Source organism: Notamacropus eugenii, chromosome 6 (assembly GCF_028372415.1).
Source record: "Notamacropus eugenii isolate mMacEug1 chromosome 6, mMacEug1.pri_v2, whole genome shotgun sequence".
Taxonomy (NCBI): Eukaryota; Metazoa; Chordata; class Mammalia; order Diprotodontia; family Macropodidae; genus Notamacropus; species Notamacropus eugenii.
Window position 1 is genome coordinate 320,274,599 of NC_092877.1, and position 20,834 is coordinate 320,295,432.

The following is a 20,834-nucleotide window of genomic DNA, read 5'->3' on the forward strand; positions in this document are numbered from 1 at the left end:
ATGGCAGTTTGAGGAACTGAAACTCAGGTCTTTTACTCATTGCCCACCTTAAAGCCCTAGTTACTCCACCCATTTTAAGAATGGCCTTGGATGGAACCCTTGGAGAAATCACCAACAAGAATGAGGTCTTCCCTAAGGTCCCCATTCCTAATCTCCTTAAGGTTAAGATTTGATGCTTTACAAAGCACCACCTCCATCTACCCTCCTGACATTCCTCTCTGATGCTAACTGCTCTGATGGTGCAGTCAATAGCATGATGAGGTCTTCAAATAAATAACACGGTATTGTGGTTGGAAAGACCTTGTTCCTTAAAACTACTGCCTCATTCGGACATGCCTGGCTGTTCTGCATAGTATAGGAGTTGTATACACCAGAGGACAGCCCCTGTGCAAGGTGACAGCTTGGTGCAGGCCATCAGGTGGTGAGAACACTAAGGTCAGGCAACGTAGTAGACTGTCAGGTCCATGTTATTTTGACTTGTTCCCAAGGGTGGAGCTGAGGTGGGCATGCGTGCTTGTGTTGTATTAAGTTGGGGCCACTTCAAGTTTTTGTACTTGAATCATGAACCAGTGAGAAATGGAGCGCTATTGAATCAGAGGAAAAAAGACATTCACAGAAATATCTTTCTTAGAGCAAAGATGCTGAAAAGAAGCAACTCTCTTATTCCTTGTTGGTACAGCAACTACTTTATTATTTTCAAATGCAAACTTTTGCATTGAGTTTGCTATTTTACAATTTACAAACTAGGTATAAAAGACCATAAATAAATGACATAAGTTATGTGTACCTAAAGTCCAAACAGGAAAAAAATGACAAATTAAAACAAAATAGAAAATCTATGTCTAACTCAGAGATCACTCAAACTTATGGACATTTATGAACCAAGCAATGGTCTGTTAAAAAAATTTTTTTAGCATGAACTAAATGATAATATGCCTTATACATTCTAATTTTAACCACAGTCCTTGCATATTCCAATATACTTGCAGTGATACAAAAAAATAAATGCACTCTTTAGTTTGTGTCAATGTTTGTTCTTGGTAGGAGAATGTTAAATGAAAATATTGCTTTCAAAAGTCTCATTTCCTGGTGAGAAATTTTTTTTTGTCTTCAAACATATACGTGGATATAAGTGTATATGCATTAATACACATCTCCATCATATACTGAATACAGCAAGAGATCTCAAGGTATATTTACCAGCAGTGTCAAGAGCACAACCTTCCCCTAGCCCATCTCCCTCCCTTGACCCCCAATATACTGGAGTTTACTTAGTAGAGAGTCCCATTGATAACCTCTTCAAGAACAAAGGGTTGCAGACAAATACTGGCATCGTTTAATTTGGTCTGGGGTAAGGAGAGAGATTAATTAAAGCTGCCTTGTTCATGATTTGATGGCAATTTGCTATCTGAGCATGCTGTATTTGTGTGAAAACTGGATCACAATTGATTCAACTCAATTAAAAAGAAGACATTTTATTAAGTGCCTACTATGTGCAAAGCACTGTGCTAGGTTCCAGGGAAGATACAAAGTGAAGCAAAAACAGGACCACTTATCCTGTTCTCTGCTTCTAGCACAGTAGACCTCTTTGGCCAATTATCTACCCCTCTCATTTTAGAGATCAGGAAATAAACTTATATTTGAGAGAGAATCTGCTCAGAGCATTTTATGGTTTATAGTTTATACTATTATTCTCCAAGTATCTATTTATAGGCACTTCCCTTTAAAAAAAAAATTAAGGGCCTAAGGAGGGGTTACATAGACGAAAATGAAATTTGACTCTCTAGTACAGTGTCTAGAGTATAGTGCCCCACACCCTGTCTGAATACAATCAAGGTTGGTCGATGGTGGGTATAGGTTCGGCATTTTACCTCTTGTTAGTGGTGTTTTTTATCCTGGTACATGATGCAACAGAAATCTTTGCACCCACCACGCATGACAGTCGCTTCACCTAACCCATGGAATGGCAGTACATTGGCTGGAGTTTGGTATACGTTTCCCGTCCAAGAACGAGTAGTATTTGTCAACACTCAATCTTCACATTCTAGACCTTGGATTCTAGATGCTGGTGTCATTGTGAGGACAATAGGAGTTTATGGTAGATTATTTCCCTTTACAAAAGTAACTTTCCATGAAAATTTGGAACTTGGAAGTGCTCAAAGCTACTTGGCATGAACCCAAGAGTGTACCCTCAAGCATCACTGTTATGTGGTTTTTCTGTGATGTTGGGAGACAAGCTATTAATAACAGGACACAACCTTCTTAGCACTTGACGCTGATGTCAGAGTGCAGCTCTGACTGTATATAAGAATTGCATATATTTGTTCACATTTAACAAGTCCATTTATGCAGGAAAATAGATGTATGTTGTTTTACATTTCAGGTAACCAGATACAGATTTCATCCCTTCCCTCGTTCAATAAGTGTGATTCTGAGAATGACTTGAATCAGAATTAGCAACATTGATGGCCGCTCCATGGCCTGAACGAACTTTCTTTACATCAATTCCGTAACTAAGGTGAAAGTGCCTCCGTCTTAGGCTGCAGGATTATTGATTAAGGTTAGCGTGGCAGCTACAAAATACACTTAGAGATACAGGAAACTTAACACTTCTGTGTTTTCTTGCTAGTAGGAAAGACATAGTCTACAGACCTTCTATCTCATGTAGTTTGTCAGCTTGGACGTCGTGGAAAGCCAGCTCCCTATGAGGGGCTTTCCAAAACATCCATGGGCAGTTCTAAGCATGAGATAATACATGTACATACATGCCTGTACTCACACTCATTCATGCGTACACACACACACACACCCCTATGTACACACATCAAAAGAGATAGTCAGCTCATTATTTAGTCTAGAAAAAAAATATATTTATATCACTGCAATGGCACATCTCGTGTAAAATGTAACTTCAGCAATGCATATACTGGGCAGCTCCCATGAACTGGCTTTGTTCGGCATGGTGGCACCTGACTCGGCGTCCATGTTAAGACCTGTAGCGTTGGGTCACTTGCCATCATCCAGATGCAGCAGTGACATACAGGAAAGAATTATGGAAATATGTATAAATAAAACCATAGAAAGGAGAAAAACAGGTACTCTGCAGGGCTAGTGCTTCGGTACAGTACATTCCTCAAAGTGACAGCTGGAGAGAATAGATGCTGAGCCTAGGAGGTTCGGTGGCGGTGTTGGTTGTGGTGATGGCATCTTCTTCCAATGTAAAAAAGGAAATCTGAAAGTTACATGCTTTTGCTTTGTAGGGACCAGTGCTCTTTTTGTCCAGTGTCTCTGCCCCATCCCATCTGGTGCGGTGGAAGCAGGAGGCCCGTGGAATTTGGAAGGATTCAAGTTCAAGTTTGGCTTCTTGACTTTCTTTTCCCCATGGTCAATATGATCAGCGGGAAGGACTGTGAGGCCAAAAAAAAAAAAAAAAAAAAAAAAGAATCCACTTTCCCTACAAACGAAAGACAAGACAGGAACGTATTAGACAAATGTTTTGGCCGAGTTTAGAGGCGGACAGCTAACTTCAAGCCTTCTCTACAAAAAGATCTAGACAGAAAATATGATGTGGCAAGTCAGGCAGCAAACTCGAAAATGAGATGGAAAAAAGGTCTTCAAGTTCTAATCTTAGCTCAGTCACACAATTTTGCTGAAACTTTCTACATTGGCTTTCTCTTCTGAAAAACAGAATAAAAATGCCCAGCTTCCTCAGAATCCAGCTAGATTAGCTATCTCTAGGGTCTTTTCCAATTTTAAAACACTACATGCCATAACTCTTTGTGAAGAAGTGTTAAGCACCTAATGGCAGAACATGAAAAAATCACATTAGATCTTCCCATTGTAGACTTCATGATGTCAGGGCTATATCTTATCTAAACATTATCTGCCTGAGCATGCAGCAAGGTGTTTCTGTATGGCAGGTGCTCAATACATTTTTGTTGCACAAAGGAATAAATGAATGCTTCCAAAACAGTATAAAATCCCAAAGTATCACATCTGGTTGACACCACCAATTTCAGGTGAGAAGAATTTATTTCATGTATATATATATATATATATATATATATATATATATATATATATATATATATATATATACACACACACACACACACACACACGCGCGCGCGCGCTCGTGTGCGCACATATATGTATGTGTGTGTATGTATACACACATGCACATATGCACACGCATGTATATATACATATAATATATATTATATATACACATATATACATATATGTGTATTTGTATATATCTGTAAAATGTGTGCGTGTATTGATTCCTCAATAGACTGAAAATTCCTTGAGACAATGACTAATTTTTTACTGTATATACACTGCAGCTAGAACCCATATGTAGAATGTATTAGGTTCTAATGAAATCTTTTTTTCATTGACTGACAAAGCGCCAATACATAAAAGATAACATATTGGATAATAAAAAGATGGCTTTTCAAATGAGTTGTGTGACACATAGTAGGTAGAGAGACAGAAAGAGGGGGGTGGGGAGAGACAGAGAAAGAGAGGAACAGTGAAAAAGGTGGAGGAGAGAGAAATAAAGAGGAGTGAAGGGGTGGGAGGGAGAGACTAAAAGGTGAGGAAAAGAGAGAGAGAGAGAGAGAGAGAGAAAGAGAGAGAGAGAGAAAGAGAGAGAGAGAGACAGAGAGAGAGAGAGATAGGAGTCCATGATGATGATACCTGGCTTGCAAGTCTGGGTCACTGGGAGGATGATCATATCTTTGACAATAATTGAGAAGTTAGGAAGAAGGGAGGGCTTGGGGGGAGAAGATAATATGTTCAAGACTTTGTTTAATTGAATTTTAAAATATGCTTGCTTATACAAAAAGAGTAAGTCCCTTTCTGTACTCCACTATGTTAATGAACTTCATTTCACCCCTGTCTGGCATGTCTCAATAAAACACTCTGAATCACCAGTGAAAGATGGATGAATGATCCCACAACTACCTTGGATTTATATAGCACCTTTCTTCTCAAGGGCCCAGGGTGTTTCACATAAGAATATTTCATATATCTTTACAACATCCCTGTGAGTTAGCTAACGTATCATTACTAGGCTGTCATTATCCTTAATTTTCAGGTGGAGAAACAGAGCTGCTAAAAAGGCTAAGTGACTTTCCCAGGGTCACCCTCAGCACACACAGGGATCTGGCAGATTCTCAGTTTCAGGCTGTGTTTTGTCTCCTCCCTCCCATGGCCAACATTTCTGTTTTTTGCTGTCTATTTACTCTGATGCCTATAGCATGTCATTGGGAAAGACGGGCTAAAATACCTTTCAATATCCTTAGGCACTAGTACACAGACAATTTGCAAAGGCTTTTTGATGCTGTTGTTTCTCACATTAAAGTGGCTAGACTAAGAAGGCAGCATTTGAAACAAATTCAGTAAAAAAAATGGCTTCAACCTGGACCTTCATTTCCATCACCTACAAGTCCCTGCTTTATGGAAGTACTGACTGAGCATGAGAAAATTAACTAATGCCAGAGTTCACAACTGTAGAAATTTTGAAAAACATTTTGGAATTATCAGAAATTTCTTTGTATCCCCAGGTCTTAGCACAGTACATAGTAGGTTCTTAATGAGACATGGTTTGACTTAAATATCATGCAGCATAGTGGATAGATCTGGAATCAGGAAGACCTAAATTCAAATCTGGCCTCAGATATTTACTAACTGTGTGATCCTGGGCAAGTCACTTAACTTCTGTATGCCTCAGTTTCCTCATCTGTAAAATGGGGATAATAATAGTACCTACCTCCCAAGGTTGTTGTTAAGGATCAAATCAGATATTAAAACACTTTGTAAACCTTAAAGCATTTTATAAATGCTATTATCGTCCTCCTTATTATGGTTGAAATAGCACTGCACCTAGATTTAAATCTCACCCAGTAGCTGAGAGACCCTGAGCAAACCATTTAATCTCTTAATCTCTCTGTGCTTCATCTGAAAAATGAAGAGAAAACCCACTTCACAGGCTGTTGTGAGGATCAACTGTGATACAGTCTGATATAAATGTCAAATTACCTAAAGTCAAAATAACTCTAAATTCTTCAGAATCTTCTCATATAAGTCTTGGTGATTGATTTCTTTTGGCGTTATTTTTTCCCCTTTAAAAGATAAGACTATGTCTTTGGAACTTGTGAAGAGAAGGAGAAAATAAAATTCTCTATAGGTATCCTAAAGGAAGTACAAGGTCCGGTGACTCCAAACTAGTTTAAAGAAAAAAAAAAACAATCTCCATTTGTCATGTCTTCCCATGAATATCTAAGCCTCCTAAGCTTCAGTTGAATTGGCACTAAAACGTGCATCATCGGAATAGGTTTTTTCTTTCAAACAAATCTCAAATTCCTTCTGAATAGAAAAGGACTTTATTACCAGTATTGCAAATGAGGTTCGCACCCAACTGTCATCACTTGACAGCATCAAATTTAACATCACACAAACCAAAGAAGTGGCTTTCAGGTCGAAGTCTAGAGGGAGATGTTGTTAGAATCTGGCTGCCATTGTTTAGAGGTGATAGAAATGGAATACATAAAGAAGTTAGATTTTCCCAGTCCAAAAATGAAAAAAATCCAGGGATTTGCTTTGGGGAATGAATGGAGCTCTTTAAGCCAACAACTTGAAGATGAATTTTTGAACGCATCGCTGAGATGTACGGAATGGAGCCCTTTAATGGGAGGGGGAGTGCAATCTCCATAAAGTCAAGAGCAGTTGCCTCAGATCCCCTAGTTGGGGGCCCTCAGAATTGTTCCCTGTTTGGTCCTGCTTATGGCTCTTAGCATTAGTAAATATAACAGGAAAGGAGTATTAAAGAAAAAAAGACAAGGGCCTCAGAGTGTTTCTCCTTCAGGTAATCAGTCAACAAACATTTATGAAGTGCCTATTGTGTGCCAGAGTCAGAGTCAATAAACATTTATGAAATACCTACCACGTGCCAGGAACTGCGCTAAGTGCTAGGGACACAAAGCAAAGCAAAAGACGGTCTTAGTCCCTGCTCTCAAGGAGATCGTGGTCCAAGACCTCAGGGGAGCTCCTGAGATTTCATTCTTTTTGTGAACTGTTCTTCCTCTCCTTACTATGGTGTAGTTTGTAGGACCCGGGGCTGTGGGCTGCTCCTCTCCATTTTTCTTCCCAATGTCCTACTCTCATGAACTGTCTGAGTTCCCCAAGCCATAGGATCTATAAAATCCAAGGCTAGCCCTAACCAGAGCTCTATCTTATTGATAGAGAGTACATATTTGCCCATGCCCTATGGTGTGTTCACCGTTGTAGAGTCCTTCCTGGAGGAATATCATTGTATGTTGGGCCATCTCTACACAAGATCTGAAAAATGAACCCATTCAGGGAGAATATGGAAGGGTCTCAACTTCTCCATGAGTTTGAGTGGCCTGTCCTTACAAAGCCCGTTTGCTTTCCTGTATAAGTTCTCCATGATTGAATAGAACTGTGTGCATCTCCTCATCACTTCTCTTTCATATGGCACGTACTAGAATTTTAATAGTAAGTAGATAGGTGGCTCAGTGGCTAAAGTACCAACTTCTGAAGTCAGGAAGACTCATCTTTGTGAGTTCAAATCTGGCCTCAGACACTTATTAGCTGTGTGACCCTAGGCAAGTCACTTAACTCAGTTTTCTTATCTGTCAAAGGAACTGGCAAATCATTTTGGTATCTTTGCCAAAAAAACTCCAAGCGGGGTCACAAACAGTGTGACCACTGACACAACTAAACTAAACAACCCCAATGGTTCATAGAGACTAATTGTTGACTAATTGTATTCTTCTAAAGTTCATGTTTTTAGTTTTACCTAGAAGAAAAATTCCCCCAACTCACAACAGTATTCTAGGTTTTCTAAGCATTCAGGGTCTATTTATTCAACTAGACTTAGAACAGTATCACTCCTTATTTCACTAAAGTGACTTGCCCAGGGACACACAGGATTTGAATTCAGGTCTCCAATACTCCAAGTCCAAAGATCTATTCGCTACACCACCCAGTGACAATAAAAGAGATCTTAATAACCTTGCTGCCTGGACCTGAAACCATGTCTAAATGTTTTTATCCCATCACCATCTCTGAAACATCTACCTCTGGGCTCCTCTGCTTCCCTAACTGGCAGCTGTCGCACCTGACCTATTATTTCAGCCTGGTCTCAGCCTTGCTTTGCTTCATTTCCCCAGTACTCAAAAGTCTGTTCTACAGACCCATAAACCACCTTGCTGCTATTTGCATACCCCTTCCCCGACTCCTACCTCCAGTTCTTGAACTATTATCAAATCAACTCTTCCACTGTTCCCAGAAAAGGGCATATCATTGTTCCCTATCATGGCCCTAGGTGTCCTTCCTTGGCCAGTCCTCTCCTAACTCTATGCTGTATTCCCCTATTGAAATGCAAGCTTATCAAGTAAGGCACAGTCTTGCTTTCTTGTATATGTATCCCTGGACCTTAGCAGAATACTTAGAAAACAGTAAGATCATAATAAATTCTTTTTTCATTCATTAATTCATTCTTAAGAAAAATAAATATCGCTACTTCAAAGAGACATACTAAAAAATGACGCAGAGTAAATGAAGCAATACCATAAAAATATGCCTACAATAAAGCAAATGAAATATTAAAAGCCAGATAAAGTCATTTTAATTGCAAATTAAGTTAGTGCTATAGATCAGAGATTGAGGTGTAGAGAAGTAGGAAACTAGAGGTCTGGTTTATTGCCTCATACTGTCATATTTAGATGTTTTCTTGGGCAGATTCTTTGTAACCAGGGTAGGTTCAGTGACATGGACATTTCCAATACTGGGAAACAAGTGTGATTTTTCTTTTAATGAAAATGGTAGCAATTAAAACTAGAAAAAAATGTATTAATAAATGAATAAGTATTATCAACATATCAATTAATAATGTATCAATCAATTTATTATATTAATCTATTACTGAAATATATATTTGGCTTATTATAGAAGACTGAAAAATATAGGGGGGAAATGTTCTCTCCGGCTCAGTCAGAGTTATACCAGGGTCATCAAAGATTGCTCTTAATGAACTATAATCACTAGAATTTTGCATGAAGTAAGACATTGAGTAAGGGCAAATTCTTGTCTGGCTTGAGCCCTAGGCAAGCTACTGGAGCTCAGAGAAGGGAGTACTTCTTCTTAGAAATATATGATTTCACTGTCTTACAAGGCACAGATTAAACAGTATGTTCATCAGGCAGTATTTCAGGTAAGGCGACAATGGGGGTATACACTGGGGGAAAAATGCATTGTTTGCTCTTTCACTGACCTTTTCACTTTGTGGTTGCTTCTAAAAATGAGGGAAGAATGGAAGTTGCCAATCCAAGATTGTCACAGGCAGCTAGCTGTCAGTAAGGTAGTTACAAAAAAGTCCATAGCGTTCATAGGGTAAGATATTATATGGCACAGAAAACAACCAGAAAAGAAACAGACCTCATTTGTAGAGGTTTTGGTGTGTTATGTTTTTCCCTGTTTTTCTTTTTCTTTCTTCTTTTCTTTTCCAGTAATCCACAAGGCAGCTTAAACCTGGCCCCAGCCAAGCACCTATGGTGAGGCACGGAGCAGCCACATGGTATTTTTCATGGAGATTTTCCCTCAGTATCTATGATGCCCTGTAAGCCAAGATCAAGTCTGTAGAGGATATCCTGGGCAAATTCTTCATTCCAGTGAAAGATGCAGGAGTGTGATTTATCCCACAAATCAAATACTATGGATGTAATTCCAAAGGGAGAGGAGAAAGGCTGTAGGTAGAAGCCCAGCATCTGGCAACGAACACAACACCAAAAACTTGGAGGTGATGTTATATTTATATAGGTACATGTATATTACACACTGTGGATTGACGGCAATATATTTTGAGAAACAATTTGTTCCAGGTCTGGTTTCAATGACATGTTGTCATTTCTCTAGTGGAGGCCCACAGTTTCAGCAATTCCATCCACCAAGCAATGCTGCAGATTTTTATTTCAGAGGGCGAGAACGAAGTAAAAAAAGTGCAGGTCTTCAATTAAAGTGCATGGATGAGGTAAACTAATTGCAAGAGTTTTGAGTTTATTCAGTACTGGCTCAGACAGGAACCATCCTGCCATGCATCTGTTGCATTTGGGTCCGCATTGCCTGGACGCTGTTCAAGATCTTGTTCTGGTGCGTGGCGGCTGTGATGCCAATTCTCGCCAGGTCACTGTATCGGGGGCAAAAGACAGAGAAAAGAGGGCTCAGGTTCTCATTTTGGAGGCTGATGCAGAGACACATTTGAATCAGGCACAATTAATATAGTGCAACAAGGCAGGTGTAGAGAAATGTTTGGTTAAGCAATTTAATGGAACAACGTAGGTGCTTTGCAAAATTAACATTCCATCAAAATGAGAGGCATTCCATGTTGTAATGAGCAAGATGAGTATGCAAGCTCCGAACAAAATAAAGAAATAAATTAAATTAAATTTAAAAGACTGATTAAATCTAGATTTACCCTTTTTTGTTACATCGCTGAGTACTTACTCCTGGTTCATGTGCACCACAGCCTCGAGGGTGGTGTAACCAGCAGCTGTGAAGTTGTCCTTATACCGGTCCATTTTAATGGCTTGCAGCCAATCACCTACAGATACCACAGCAGAGAATTCAGGAGAGCTAGGATCCAACAAGGCAGTGTTGGGCCTGGAAGTAGAAGGAGGGGGGACAAATGGTTAGTATCAAAGGGAGAAGAAGTCACAAAGTTCAAACTACCTAAAGATTATGAGTGTAAGCAGGAAGGGACAAAACCTGGGCATATCAGGGTCTGTTTTGTTCCTTTCAAAGGGGAAGAGAAAAGTCTGCACCTATGATTTCAATTTCTGACTTGGAAACTGCCTACCAAAACTGATCAGCAACTTACGGTCTGTAGCTTTAGGACTGTAACTTACAATCCAGATCTGTAACTTATACCTGTACATTTCTCTAAATGAAATGGACTCAGGAGATTTTTGCATGAAGTGAGAGACAGAGCAAGGGGCAGATTGTTGGCTTGTTTGAGCTGTAGGCAAGCTACTGGGGCTTAAAGTGGGGAGCTCTTCTCAGAAACTTGTGATTTCACTATCCTACAAGGCACAGATTAAATAGCACGGCTATCAGGCAGTATCAAAGTAAGGAAACACTTACTGAATATAATATATATTAAATCTTAGAAAGAAGCCTGGGGCACTAAAACTTTAAGAGACTTGGCTTTGGTCACCAGATCTGGATTGATAAGACACAAGATTTGAACTTAGATCTACATGACCTTGAGGCCACGGCACTACCTTTTGGATAATGCTACCTCTTCCAGATACCATAACTATAAAGTGTAACCAATACATATACATACACACACGTATATGTGTGTATGTATATGTATGTGTGTATATGTATATACAAATACACACATACCTACATGTGTACATATATATATATTTTTTTCTTCTCACAAAGTCATAAGGTTATATGTGACCTGACATATTTGTATTTTGTGTTTTTCTTAATTCAATTTTCAGGACTGGTCAAAGCTGGATTTTCCAATACATTAATGTTCATAGCTTTTACCATATTCTTTATCATAGCATTCACACCTTGGCTGGGCTTCTTTGGCCACGTCCCCACACAGTATGAGCTTGGCCTTCACCAGCATGACATATCATAGACTTTAGTTCAGCAGCTATAGAAACCCTAGTGAAGTACGAGTGGGGGGTGAGGGGGGCAGGGAGGGGCCGAGACAGAGGGCGGGAACTAGGAGCCTGCAGCCTGCCAGACTTGAGAGAAGCACAGAACGCAGCAAGAGCTCAAGTCAAGCATGTTTCCAACCAGTTTTTCAGGCAAATTCGGTGCATTGAAACAAACTTGGGACAGCAGGGAGTTAATCCTTCTTTTAATCAATCCATTCCTGAGCAGCACGTGTGCCAAGACTGGCGGGAATAATGGTCACTTTGATCACTGTTTGGGCTGTGGAATGTGCTTCTCATATTCCCTGGCTGGGGTTGCAAAATAATGATTTCAACAAATTCAATACACTTATTATTAGCTTATTTATTAGTTTATGTATATTTCATGCCAGGTGTTTTTTATAAGGTCACTGTCAAATGCTACCAAGGATCCCGACAGAATTCTTGACATTCCTTGTGGTATTAAAACACTACCATATTAATAGGAGCTATTAGGATGGTTGCCGTCTTCTTTCTCTTCACCCAATCCTACAGTCTCTATGTTGATAGTCATCTAGTATACTTTTACTTAAAATTAACTATAAAATCATTTTGATGTTTGTGGGATTTTTTTGTCTTTAAGACTGTTCAGTATTTCTGTGTGTAAATTTATCGTATGTGAATTATGATCTGCATGTTATGATCTCAGTGGATTTTATTTAAGATGCTGGATATTGACAAAGGTTGATTTGCTTTGAATGATGCCCGTAGTCTCAAATCCTTGTAGGGTAAAAATAAAATTGGATTTGGATTCCAGGGCTGGACTTTAAATTCCAGCTCTACCACTTTGAGACTTTGGGCAAATCTCTCCACCTCTCTGGAAAAGTTCATCCTGTGTAAAATGGAACCACTGAGGTCCCTTCCAGGTCTGAATCCACATTTGTATGATCCCTTTCTCTCTTCTATAACAAAGCAAACATGTCTATTAAAGACGTCTTTAGTTCAGGGCTCCATAAATTTTTTAACATTTTGATAAATGCATTTCAGTATAATTGATTTTCTTGATAATCCTACATATCTGGCTTTATGCATTTAAAAATATTATTTCTGAGATGGAATAACAGGCTTCCCTAAACTTCCAAAGGGGTCCATATACCCTCCTCAATTCCACATCTTATAGGATCTATGAGTTTGATTAGCATATTAAAAATATAATACAGGGATGGGAAAGCTAATTGGGGGGAGGTACAGCAAAAAATATGCCCACTTTAGGGATCTGTTGGCTTAGGGCAAGAAAGAAAAAAAAACACACAGCAAAATGTGAGAACAGATAACACCTCCCTGCACAAGGAAAAGGAGTTACTTGATATTATTATGCTTGTTTTCTGAAATGCTTTAACCAAAAATGTTGCATTTCACTTGTGAGTCAGCAAATGTTTTGTAGACATTGTGGAGGAATTAATATAAATGATACCCTGTTTGGTCCAATAGCCTGCCTTTCCTTGAATGTACATGATAAATCATCATCCAGGAATGTAACTGCTCAAAACCAGAAAATGGGTTTCCCCTGATGCTCTCCAGAACAGAACAGAATTAGGAACAGCAACACCTTGCTTGTTACTTATCACTTCAAGAAAACACACTCTGGGTCACCCACCATATGTGCAGACATAATGACTGACTGAAACGTGGCCACTCATCAGTGGCTATGTCCCATTTATACTGCGCTCTCTCCTCTCCTGTCCTGGCCCCACTTATAGAGACCAAGAACAACACCCAGCATGACTGATAATTGAATTCTGTCTTTTCCAAGGTAAGGTGACCACTGGCACAAAGGCCGCTTGAAGGAGGAATGTGAAAATTGGAAAGCACACCTCACAGAAATCCCCATCACCAAATCTTTTCCAATTTTGTCACTAGCAAAACCGGGTATCCTAAGTTTAGTTAGTATGCAAAGCTGGAGATAAGGATGCGCAAGGGAATGAATGCTTCCGCTTCCCTCACTCCTCAGCCATCCCATTTCCAGAATAAAACTAGCTAAGGATGCCAAGGGGGCCTGGTCATACACTCTCTACTAACTATTGTCTATCTTACCCATGTAGGGTTTATTCTAGAAGTATAGGGACTGAATTGGTGAAAACTCCTTCTACCAATGCAAGTTAGCATCTTCTGAGACAAAGCTGTGGTTTCAGATTTATACTGAAAGAAATCCCTGTGGGTTGCAGAAAACTACAGATTAACATTAACTGTGTGGTATTATATTTTTACTTCTTTTGTTCACCATTTGCCAATTATGTTTTAATCCAGTTTAGGCACTTCCCAAGCAATGTTAAAGGACTTGCTCAGGGCAACGCAATCCGTGTGTACCAGAAGTGGGACTTAAATCCAGGTCTGCTGTGGCTTTAAGGACAGATTTCTATGGACTATAGTGCTGAATAATGTTTGGGGGTGTGTGTGTGTGTGTGTGTGTGTGTGTGTACGTGTATGTGGGTTAGGGTGTGAAAGGAAAGGAGGTGGGTGGGATACCAAACAAATAGGTAGGAGTAGTCATAAGGAAATTGGTTCTACAGATGTGTTGTGTGTGAATATGTGTTTCTTTATGCTATCTTTGTGGTCTCATGCATACAACACAAGAAGTTCCCTGGATTGAAAATATTAACCTTTGTATGGGCTGCTCTAAGACCATACCAAGCATATTTGTGCATTGTCCATGGACGGGAGATGTAACAAATACAGATTCACAGGTTACATCACAGTCTTTATTTGGAAAAAGACTGATTTTTTTTTTTTTGCTTGACAAACCACATTACCTTTTTACTCTTTTTAAAAAATTAAATATTTTATTAACAACTTCATACAGGACATCAATTTAACCAACAAAACTGACTTAGGAACAATCCATACTAAATTAATTTCTACATGTAAAGGTATTATTACAAATTCTCACCACTCCCTCCCCCTTGAACTCTGATTATCCATTCATTCTCTCTCTTTCCTCTTCTTTGGTTGTAGGTATTGTGTTCTCTCTCATCCTCCTCCTGCTTACCCCCTCCCCCTCTGCATTATTTCATAAAGGTCTTTACAGATGTCTTTGTATTTTTCACACTTGTCATTCTTAATTGCATCATAATAGCCTATTACAAGAATGGGCCACAATTGATTTAACTACTCTCCTATGGCTAGACATTTGAGAAGTTTCCAGATTTATTTTATTTTTAATTACACGCCACTGTGAAGATCTTCAACCAGGTTGTGCTTCATTGTTACTGTTTGGTCTTTATGATGCTTTCAGGGCCCGTTTGTTCATTTTCTTTACCAACAGTTTCTTTATCTTGCTCCCCTCATTCTCAGCTTTTCTCTTCCCCCAAAATGACTTATTCATGGGCAGTACAATTACTTTATATTTTAACCAGATTTTGTAAGCTTCAGAGTGTTGTCTTTTCCCACTACATTAACTCAATGTCTAAACACTTTGGAAGCCACATATTAAGTACTAGAGGGTTAGAACTGTTTATCTGTCTTAGGATCTATAGTAACTTTTTTTTTCAAACTAATATTTCAATGTCTGTTATATAAGGAATCAGAACAGCTTCTCACGTTGGATTTTTCCCTTGAAAATCCAAGATCAGTCTCAGCTTTCTGTAAACAGAATGCATTTTTAGTTTCTAAACCATTTTTCATCTCCATCTCTTCTACACTGCCTCTAGGTTACTGTCCCTTTTCAGGAATTTGGCATCTTTACTTGGCATGGAACACCTTTCAAAACTACATGTGATATCCCTTTTTCCTAAATTTTTCAAGAGTAACTAGATTTAGGCAATGGTTTTGTTGACTTTTTAAATCATTATTATTGCTTTCAGCCTGTTAGGTGCTGAGCTCTTCAGCATAACAAGAAATGCCTGCAGAAGCATTTCTCCAAAACAATCCCTCATTGAAGGAAAAGGCTGCCCATACTGGGGAGAGCCATGAAGCATCCTCTAATATAAGAACAGAATCCAAGTGAGGGTGAGTTACTGCTTGCCTGTCACCTTCCATAGTTTCCCTCATCCATCACCATTAAGTAAGCACTGCTGACCTGGAGCTCTCAGTACCCGTCCTCTTCAAGCTATTGGGGTTGCGGATGAGTTTGTCCAACATGTTGACAATCTGTCCAAATTTAGGTCTGTCACTTCTTTCCTTCTGCCAGCAGTCTAGCATCAGTTGATGGAGAGCAATGGGGCAGTCCATTGGTGGAGGTAGCCTGTAGCCTTCCTCGATGGCTTTTATAACCTGTACATGACAATACAAAAAAAGTCGTAGGTTGTCAGACAAGTTGGCACATGGGTTCCCTATCCTGATCCTACTCTTATTCCTGGGCCTGGTTTGCCAACAAGCTAAAGACTTGGGAGCAGCTCCCTGCTCCATCTTGTTCACAATGACCAAATCTGTCGCCTGTATCTCTGACTATGGAAAAGGAAGGTTGTGAGTTGTTATGGAATGTTCCTTACTGGCAAGCATTCCCTATCTGAATACCTGAAGCAAGAGCACATAGAAATTTACAGTTTTTAAAAGGAAAGGTAAAAACTGAAGGGGAGTAACTGGGTGACTCAGTGGATAGAGTGCTGGGCCTGGAGTCAGGAAGACTCATCATTCTGGGATCAAATCTGTCCTCAGACACATAGTAGCTGGGTGACCCTGGGCAAGTCATTCAACCCTGTTTATCTGTTTTCTCATCTATAAAATGATCTGGAGAAGGAAATGGTAAACACTCCAGTATCTTTGCCATGAAAACCCCAAATGGGGTCATGAGTCAGACATATTGAAAAGACTGGATAACAACACTATCAAAGAAATAGAGGGTATTAGAAGGAACTATTATCTATTCTACTCTTCTGCCCCTGTAGATATCTAACATAATCACAGCTAAATAATCCTAGAGAGGAGAAGTGAACTCTAACTTCTTTTTAAGGACCTTCCTTAGAAAGCAGTTCCAATGTGTAATAACCCTCACTAAGACATAAATCCCTCATCTTTCAGCTTAAGCACATTTCCTCTTATTCTGCTGGAGCAGAGATTATAAAAAGGACCTGGCTGATCACCAGCACCAGACAGACAGATCACCATCACAAAACAGTGATGGAGATGAAGTTTGTCTTTGGCATCTGTCTCCTTACTCCAGGGCCCTTTCTCTTTCATTCAGCATCCCCTGAAGCCTTCCAGGTATCTAGCTCGTGACTCATTCCTACTCAGCTGCCTGTCCACTATCATCTACTAAAGGTATTTACAGATAATCTCAGAAAAGAGTATTTATTTTTTTAAAAGGATTCTGAAAGTCCTTGGTGGGGCAGGAAAGTAAAGAATGCTAGATTGGGAGACACAGGGCCCAAGTTCAAATCCCAGTTCTGACCTTAAGAAAATTGCTTCTCTGGTACTCAATTTTCTCATCTGTAAAATGAGAAGATTGTATTAGATGACTTAAAAGGGCCCTTTTAACTCTCAATCAATCATCCTGTGATTTTTAAAAATGGAAAGATGGAATGACCAGTAGGAGAGTTGATTATTTTAAAGGAGAAAGCCCTTATTTCTGCCTCCTCAAATCATACTTTATAAGAAGTGGGACCTTTTTCCATTTAATGAACCTGCCAATATGCTATTTAAAAGCTCCTTTTTTATAGCATTATTGTCAGAATTCAGTCTTTATTTTTCCAGGGTCACAATCCTAATTCTTTCAACTTATTCTCATAGGCACTATTTTTCAACCACTTAACCATCTTCATGGTTCATTTCTGAATCCTCTCCACAGTCTCAAAATCTTACTTCACAAATATGGAATCCAGATACAAAGCCCTGTATTAGGTTGTGGCCCAGGGCTGAGCGAAAAGGAAGAATAACTCAAAAGTTTCTGCATCCTCTATATGTAAGCTACCAAGCAACTCTAGTTTCTTCAGTCCTGGCAATGTCTAATAGCTGAACGTTCTAAGGGAGCTGCCATAGAGTTTGTGCAGCAGCCATTATAGTGACCATTACAGTTGTGACCCTATTCTAAGAAAGAGTCATTTCCATTTTGTGATACAAGTGGGCCTAGGTCGTGCCCACCAATGACAGTTTAATGCCATTGTTGTATTTACAACTGCCCCCAAACCAAACCCCAAACTTTTTATTCTAAAACTACAAATAGCCAAGGCTGAATTTGTAGTTTTAGTCTTTCTTCCTTTTATATCGTTCCCTATGGTTGAAATTGTTGAACCTCATTCACTATTCCCATCAGTTTAAGAATTAAATTCCCATTAAAGCCAAGGAAGTGAGAAGTAAGGAGCAAAGATTCTCTCCACTGGAAAACAAGCACAAAATTAGTAGGAGTGTTAGCACCCATGGCTCAAGGTGAGCTGGGGGTGGAGAAGGGAGAGGAGGAAAATGCACAATCTAAACTTCAATAGTAGATCATACTGAGGGGGGAAGGAAGGACAGAAATATAGAACATAATCTTCTTAAGGGAAGATATTGATTTTATTTTGTTTTTGACCCACGATGCCTAGCATATTGAAGCACTTAAGAAATGATTGTTGGATTGGAATAGGCTCTTTTAGAACTTTTGATTTCTAGTTACATCCTTCTAGCTAATGGCCATGCCTGAGATCATGACTCAACTCCACATTTCAGGAGAAGGTTTTACATTCAACTAATGAAAAAAAGTATAGAACATTGGGGGGTGAGGGGTAGGAGGCTGTCTGGGACCGATGACTGCCTACCACCATCTGTTATGTCAGACTTACACTAACCCTGGAGCCAGTTGGAAAACTACTTATGCCTCCTTGAGCACACTTCCTTAGTTTATTGATGAGTGTGTCATGTAGCACAGAATCAGAAATCTTGCTGATGTTAAGCCATATTTCCATCAGTTTCTTTTTCTCAATGCTTAAAAGTGCCAATACTTCTTTATCATGGAGGCCATTATTCAATTGTATTTCCTGAAGTCAAGATTTGTCCATATCTGTGCTATATGTTTCACAATTACAAGAATTTACACTTGTTTTATACATTTCCTGGCCCAAAGCTACGCACATATAGATGGCCAGCTAATACTATAAGGATGATAATCTGGGTCTATTGGAAACTTCTATTTTCTCTATATAATTTAAAAAATTTAAAAGCTTAAGACAATGAAAAGCATATTCAAAATGATGTAAAATAGGCAGGTCACAAGGTGAGACAAATCAGGCCTTCCCCAAAACTCCAAATTGGAAAGAAATAGCTCAATAGCTAAAGGACTTTGTCAAAGCTACAAGTTTGAAAACAGACACAGCAGGACAACGGACATCTGGAAATATTTTTAAAGGCTCTACTCTTGTGGGAATGATACCCTGAGTCTCAGATGAAACTGAAGAAAGCTCAAAAAATCAAAATAAATATACAAATGCATGAGCTTCCCTTAGCTTGGATGGTTTATCTTTGGTTCTCTCTCTCTCTCTCTCTGAGCTTCCAACCTGAATCCTAATACTGCAGGAAGCCACTTTATGCTCTTTGCATAGAGTAATTGTACCAAACAATATATTATGCTACCCGTCACCACTACACCATCTTTTCAAGGCTGTAATTATCCATCAGTTATGTTAGCTGCTGCCTTTCCCCCCATCTGCAGTGACTTGTTCTTTGCAATTTACAGATAATACCATGTCAACATTAACTACCTCATTTAATCCAGTTATTCAGATTCCAGGATCTTTTTTGACCCACAAAATAAGAAATGTATTAACTACTCTCTTGATCCAAAGCAATCTTTCACTGATGAAATATCAAACACATCATCTTTCTTAAGCACATCTGGTTTTTAGATTAATTGTTAAGCCCTCATGACCTCCTGTTGATTCAGGAGGGCAAGGAAGTCTTAGAGAGTATTCACACGAGGAGGAAATTGAAAAGGATACTCTTAATTTTTTTTAACTGGAAATACATGTTTGAAAGCTTTTGTCATTATGTCACAATCATGGGGGTAGAGGAGACTCTTACCTCCACTCCAGATTGAACCCTCTCTTATAACAAAGAAAAACAAATAAGCAAAAACACCCAATACAAACTACTTCTGATAAAAGAGTATCTTTTTTTTTTTAAAGAAAGGGCACCTTGAAATGGCAGCAAGATCTAAATTCTTGCCAATAATCTAACATTTATACAATAGGAGATTACACATGTTCACACAATAACAACAACCACTTCCTACAATCATTTTATTGGGATCCCCAGGTGTCAGTAACCTCATTGACACTTTGCAACTGTAGGCCTGTTTCCACATTTAGAGAATGGACTACTAAATACTTATACACTTTACTTCATAGAATTGGTATGAGGAAAGCACTCTATTAACTCCAAAGCACTATATGGATATGAATTGTTATTATAATTCCTTTCCACAAACAGCTGAGTTCAAAATCCAGGTTTATTTATTTATTTTTAAATATCTTCCAAACAATCTCCTGGAAAATCAGTTGACGCCCTCGTTGTTGCTGTTTCTTTGATCTTTTCCACCTGAGATGTTTGTCACCAAGTTGTCTCCCCACAGAATCTTATTAGTGTCATTACTGAGTGCTTTTCCTGAAATTGCAGGCACTGTGTGGATATACTCCCTTATGAAAGGGACTCCAAGTCCAGATGGCACAGTTACAGGGATGTGCATAATTTACAAAGGGTCATTTAGTGAAGCTGATTTTTAGTGTTCTCAGGGGGCAGCTTTCTGTTAGTGAGATACGTGCAAGTTCTAATTACAACTTCACCAGTTAAAATATTAACCCCTTTTTTCCCCACTAACCCTAACCTTTCAGGGAATGTGTGTGAGAAATTCATGTTCACCTCACATTTGGGTATATTTAATTTTCCCTTCCCCCAACTTCCCCTTCTCAAAAACAAACAAATAATTAGTTTTGAAAGCTTATCAAGTGTGAAAGGGCTTGCTGATGCAGGTGATACAATTTTATTTCTTATATCTATAATATAAAGCGTAGAAGAATCTAAGTTCTCTGAAAAAAAAGGAATGATTTTTATCTCGTTGAGGTTTTTTTTCCCTCTTCATCATTAGTAACTTGCATGGAGCAATAATTCTTTTTGTTGGATTGGATGATCATAACTGCATTAGACTGCTACAGTTTATTGTTTCACAGAACACTCTTCTACACCTCTACC

General features: G+C 39.0%; 1 protein-coding gene across 3 annotated transcripts in view; it reads right to left on the reverse strand.

The window, feature by feature from the left end:
• Positions 1–660: 660 nt before the first annotated feature.
• The window catches only part of EPHA4 (EPH receptor A4), a 166,044-nt gene continuing 145,870 nt past the window's right edge, over positions 661–20,834 (reverse strand). For all 3 annotated transcript variants that reach the window (XM_072617933.1, XM_072617934.1, XM_072617932.1), the window contains 4 exons: positions 15,757–15,950; positions 10,531–10,686; positions 9,302–10,213; positions 661–3,454 (listed from right to left, as the gene is read on the reverse strand). In XM_072617933.1, coding sequence (XP_072474034.1) covers positions 10,099–10,213; positions 10,531–10,686; positions 15,757–15,950 — 465 coding nt within the window. In that variant the 3' untranslated portion in view covers positions 661–3,454; positions 9,302–10,098. The remainder of the gene's footprint in view (positions 3,455–9,301; positions 10,214–10,530; positions 10,687–15,756; positions 15,951–20,834) is intronic.